This window comes from Podarcis gaigeae, assembly GCF_964106915.1.
Source record: "Podarcis gaigeae genome assembly, chromosome: 13".
Taxonomy (NCBI): domain Eukaryota; kingdom Metazoa; phylum Chordata; class Lepidosauria; order Squamata; family Lacertidae; genus Podarcis; species Podarcis gaigeae.
The window spans coordinates 19,262,442-19,268,509 of record NC_139689.1 but is presented as its reverse complement, the minus strand read 5'-3'; the positions used below and the strand labels follow the sequence as shown (position 1 = coordinate 19,268,509).

Sequence of the window (6,068 nt, the reverse complement as noted above, 5' to 3'; positions counted from 1 at the left end):
ATACAACCACCTCTGGTAAGGGAAAAATACATTTTCAGCAACCTCTCAGGAAAAAAAGGTGCATCAACCAGGAATAGTAATTATAGCCTTGAAATTAAAGTAGCACTATAAAATGCATGGTCACATCTGAAAATCCTGCTCATTATATACATATAATAAAAATGCAAGTGTCATGCTGCAGTTTGCTTGAACACAGAGCTCTGCAAACTACAGTGTGACGGGAGGTGGTAGATGGGAGGCTAAAATTAGCCAGAGGTAGAGTCAGAAAGTCTGCAGCCCCCACCCAATCAATTGCCCTGCTCCACTGTCTGTTGTAGTAATGCAATTTGTAATACAATAAAACACAACGTAAGAAAAAAGAAGCAATAATTATACAATCAAAACCAATATACTTAATGTGATGGATATACAATCTCCTGTCTTCAATCAAAAATCCATGGAGACACTGCAGATCAGAGGGAGGTAGCAGGCTGGGGAACCGTGAGATTTGCAGAAGCAGGAAAATAATATTTCAGGAAGGGAATCCATAACAGCCCAATGGGACCTACGCATGTGCTCAATGACCACAATATGATGTACATGAAGGGAACAGGACCATTCCATACTGCAATATTTGGTGTGCAAATGTGTGTACACATACACTCAGTCCAAATATACCCTATCATTATCTTTAAAAAACAACAAATGCCTAAATTTTCAACATCCTACAAGATATATTCCAAGTCATTTTAGTTCTTGAGACAGAAAACCCAACAGGCACCCCTACATAAGTAAAAATACCACAGTACACTAAGTAACTGACAACCAGATGCCTGGTAGGCCAATTCACTTGGCAGAGCTGGACCAGATGTGCTCACAGTACTGTATTTGGATAAGTTCCTAGCATTTATACTTCTTCGTGTGGGAAATATTTATCTGTATCATCTCTTCCCAGTTACAAGGAGAAAGAACTAAGAAGCTAATTAATTTGTTGCCTATTTACAATAAGTAAAGCGTCAATAAGCCTTTCCAAGCTACAGAGGTGGAGGCCTGATACTAGCTGTACAGCACCCTCTAGTGATCTTTAAGACAGCAGCACTGCTCATTCAAGATAAAATATGCATTTTCTTGAGATAGACTCCCAACTCATTGTACTAATTCCACTCCACTCTAGAAGCCTTGAATCCTAGCCTCCCATTTTATCATATATACACATGATCACATAAAGAAATTAGTTTCCACCGCTGTTATTTCCAAAATACCTTTTGTAATGTAGAGGTAGAAGAAATCACAGTAGAGTATGGTTTGCACCAAGCCAGCCACAATGGCAATGAGGTCGAAGAAGCCCTCAAACTGGTAACGCCAAATCCAGTTGAACAAGTAGAGGGCACGGTAGACACCCAAGGCGAAGAGATAGTGACTTGTGATGGTCTCGGCCTCACCTGTCTTACTGACCATGAAGAGCTGTGGCAAGATAGCCACTGACTCCAGATAGATGGAGAAAGTCCAGAGAATCTGGAGGCATCCAAGAGAGATACAATATGATTGTAATTTAATTAAGGGTATATGTGCCTCATTTTTACATCATTAGCCACTGGAAATACTGCAACGAGTAGTTGCAGCCTGCACTCGATTGCCCGGAACTAGCATTTGCTTTGGGTGTTGTGTGCAAAACCTTGTACCTCACTCAAGAGATACAAACCACTCCCTAATTCAGAAACAGAGACCAGATGTCATTGGACTCCAACTCCCATCAGTCCCAGCCATCATGGACAATGGTCAGGGATGATGGGAACTGTAGTCCATCAACATTTGGAGGAGAAATATTCTAGTCCTAGTCATTCTGTCCCTCTGCCCTTCCAATTACAGGAAATGTTTTCCTTTTTTTAACGAATTGCATTTCTTTTTTGGCAGAGCAGCATATAGTCTCAGCTACATCACAATCCCATTTGAATGCCATCCACCCCTCACTGGAACAAATTTTGAATAATGAACTTCAGGTTTATTTGTCTGTGCCTAAGCACACAAGTGCAGTTGAACATATTATTTGTTGCTTTAGAAAACAAAACTAAGCCCAATCCTATAATCCTAAAAAGAGAAAACAAATATATAGAGAATTAGTACCGAGGCAAAATAAGACAAAGTGCAAGAAGTCAATGCCAACACATAAGATCAAAAGATATCCCATGACATAGGTGCCCCTTGGTCAGAACACTAAATGATGCCAGAGGTTGGTGATCCCTGACTCCTCCTTGTGTAGCTTTGCTCTAGGAAACACTGCACTTTCCCCCACTGCTCAGTTGATCACCCAAGAAGTGGGGGATACATTAAATTTTTTTAGGAAACCTCACCCAAAAACAGTGATTTTGGTGCTGTTTCCGCAGCTTTCTCCATCACATTGTCATACATCCAATTCAGCAAATTTCCCCCCTTATGCCATTTTTACACCCCAAAACCATGACGTCAGGAATTTTCCTGACATATGGCAAGCCTAGACTAGAGTGAATTTGGTTGCATAGGGTGAAGGGCTTCAGCCGCAGCCATCCTAATGGAGAGAAAGCAGCACCGGGATGGTCACCTCTACATGTCTTTCTCTGCATTTTAAACCCTCTGCCTTCCAAACCTCTGACTGGGAGGCTCAATTACGCTGGGGGCTAAAATGCACAGGGAAGGACACCCCTGCATACCTTTCATCTCCATGGGTCTGTGCATTTGCTCATACACAACTGGACACTGCTGTAGGGATGTGTTACTATGTGGACAGGCGGGACAATCTTGCTACATTTGCTGGCATGTGGCCCCTACCAACCCCTGCATGCGTGGAGCCAAAAAGATCGCCTTCCCCTGTTTTATGAGACAGCCGTTTGGGGGCTTGGATCTTAGTGCAAAACAAGACCAACCTATACATTAAATTACCTCTAGGGGAGTGAAATCATGATTCACTAGGAAAGCTAACACTGCTGTGGGAACAACCAGGAACTCCACTCGGAAGGTGTCATGGTTGCCATCATAGGTTGCTTTGAATTTGCTATAGATCATCCACACTGTGGCATAGGAGCATGCAATATAAACCACCTATAGGAGACAAAATAGATCAAGAGGGATTACCGAGATCAACTATTACCCCATCTCCCCAATTCTTAATGTAAACTTGCCCTCCTATAGTCTAATCCTGTTACAGAGAATCCCTAGGAAACCTGTCTTAAAAATTAAATAGTCCCTCTTTTATTTCTAGATTAAAAAGCCCTCTTTAGCATCCAACCAAGCTCCCCCATGCACCCCAAATCCCTTATAACAATGTATTTCCCCCCTTTTCCTTAATTCTGCTAGCCTCACATTGAAAAGTGGTACACCATGCTTGTAGATCTTCTCAGTATGTTCTGTAACTTACTTTTCAGTACTCTTTTTCAAAGTTTTAGTTCACTTTTGCTTTTAACCTTCTGGTATAATAATAGGCTGTCGTTAAGCTTGTCCAGAAATATGGGGCAGAAAGACTTCAAAGTCTTAGACTATAATTATTCTGCTTGATGAAGTGCCCTGCAGAACTCAAAAGTTTGCTTCCTCTTATATCAACATTTTACAACTGCATCCTGCACACACATACCTGGAGATAAGCTTCACTGAGCTCAGCAGGACTTCCTTCTGAGTACAAAGGCCTGCACATGTCACAGTTGAACAGTGCAACTCTACCTAAAGGTAAAGGTAAAGGTACCCCTGCCCGTGCGGGCCAGTCGTGTCCAACTCTAGGGTTGTGCGCCCATCTCACTTAAGAGGCCGGGGGCCAGCGCTGTCCGGAGACACTTCCGGGTCATGTGGCCAGTGTGACGAAGCTGCTCTGGCGAGTCAGCACCAGCGCAGCACATGGAAATGCCGTTTACCTACCCGCTATAAAGCTGTACCTATTTATCTACTTGCACTTAGAGGTGCTTTCGAACTGCTAGGTAGGCCGGAGCTGGGACCGAAAGACAGGAGCTCACCCCGCCGCGGGGATTCGAACCGCCACCATGCAATCAGCAAGTCCTAGGCACTGAGGTTTTACCCACAGCGCCACCCGCGTCCCGGCGAAACTCTACCTAGTCAGAAGTAAATTGTATTGAGTTCAATGCGGCTTACTCCCGGGTAAGTGGGCACAGAATTGCAGCCCGCCTTATCCTATCTCCTACTACTGTAACTGACTGTGGTGTCAAGGTGTTTCAGGCAGAGTGAGGGGTAGAAGCTGAGAACAAGGCCTTCTCTCCTACCTAAACATTTCCCTTTCTCTCTGATTTATGCTAGACCCACACTTCATCCAAGCCTGTTATGCTCTCCTTCCACCCAGTCCCATCTAACCCACGGTCGAAGCCAGTACCTTCATGGAAGTGTTGTACAAGGAGATGTAGTTGGTGAAGAGGTCTAGGTACCGAGTGGTGAAGACAATGGCAAACAGAATTTGGCTCTTCCCAGAAATCCCTGCACAGAGAAGCACAGGGCAGTGAAACTCACAGATAACCACAAGGGTTCTGTGAAATAACAAACGTTTAAAGTAGCCATGTTCATTCACAATAATTTTACACACACACACACACACACACACACACACTCAAAAGCAATATAGTAATCAATATATTTATTAGGATCAACTAAAAGATAATGAAGAATTCAGCAAACTCTTCAGGATTTCACCATCCAGCCTCACAACCGCTCAAGCCTCAACACAAAAATACATAGGCATACCACACATAGGCACAGAATAAAAATAATCCAAAAGAGCTACAGAGGCAGGATGGTAGTGTGCTGGGATGCATCTCCGACTGGGCCTAATGCATGATATAATCCACGGCCTTTCCCTGTTCTGCCCAGCAGGAGGAAGTTTCCTATTCAGGCCTGAGGAAATCCACACATGTGGGTGGATTCCGTCCACCCAAACCTTTTACTCTATACAGACCACCCAGACAACTAGAAAACCAGATTCTTTTTTTTTGGGGGGGGGAGGAGGAGACCTAATAAACTTTGCCAGTCTAGTCTGAACTATCTTCCACGTCATCATCCAGCCTCTGTCAAGTTCCATGCAACCAGCTTCTCCCCACTGAATTCCACAAAGGATAAAATTAAAACTTCCACTTTGATTCCCCCTCATTATAGCTTTCTTCCCCACCCCAAAGGCCAATTAACCCATGCCTGGCCAAGATAACTATGCTACTTTGGCAGGCGGAGGTAACCTTTCCTAAAAGCAAGCTTCATATACTATGTTTTAGTTATAAAGCATTGCTATAAAAGATGAATGGTAATCTTTTAAAGTACAAGTTGAATTCAACACAGGTACATAGATCCTACACATAGAAAAAATTATTCCACAATCAGCCACCAGCTTTAACAAAATCATTTTTTTTCTGTAAGGAAAACTCCCAAACACATTTAGGAACATAGGAAGCTGCCTTATATGGAGTCAGGGGCATCATTCAAGAGAAAGCAAACTCACAACATTAGTAAAGTTCCTTAATTACTGAAGTTTATACGAACTCTTAAGATGATATGGAAATGGATGTTTAAATCTATTATCTGAAAACTTTTAAAATGATAAAGGGGGGACATTTTCATATCTTTAAGGTTGCAAAATTTATGCAGTTGCCCAAAAGTAATCCTCACTGAGCAACGTGGAGCATGACTTCAAGTAAACATCCATAGACTCAAGTGTCTGTAGTTTGAGAAGGAACTATTTAGCAAAGGAAAGGTTTAACAAATAATAACCAGCTATATGGTTCTGCATTCCTTATGAAAACAGATTTTGTTGTGCATGATGTTTCAACGACAGGCAAGAAATAACTTTTCTACAGTATTATCAAAACCCAGTATCACATTTTTAAAAATTACATTTCAAAAATCTCCAATTCAGGAAGAAAACAGAATTGCAACAGGACTGTCTTTCAGTTCCTGAAATAGAAAGCTGGAAAAAAATAAAGGGAAATTGCTTAATTTTAATAAACCAATAGCTAAAAAATAAAGCTAAGTTGTCACTATGCAATCCTGTGGCAGGTTACTCAGAAGTAAGCTCCAGTGGGGCTTACTCCCTGGTAAACGTGCATACGATTGCAGGCTTCAAAGGAAAGTTA

The 6,068-nt window shown here is 42.3% G+C and overlaps 1 protein-coding gene across 6 annotated transcripts in view; it reads right to left on the bottom strand.

Moving 5' to 3' along the window:
• The window catches only part of KDELR1 (KDEL endoplasmic reticulum protein retention receptor 1), a 123,810-nt gene that overhangs the window by 2,934 nt on the left and 114,808 nt on the right, over window positions 1-6,068 (bottom strand). For all 6 annotated transcript variants that reach the window (XM_083707837.1, XM_083707834.1, XM_083707835.1 and 3 more), the window contains 3 exons: window positions 4,328-4,428; window positions 2,896-3,054; window positions 1,242-1,494 (listed from right to left, as the gene is read on the bottom strand). In XM_083707837.1, coding sequence (XP_083563963.1) covers window positions 1,242-1,494; window positions 2,896-3,054; window positions 4,328-4,428 — 513 coding nt within the window. The remainder of the gene's footprint in view (window positions 1-1,241; window positions 1,495-2,895; window positions 3,055-4,327; window positions 4,429-6,068) is intronic.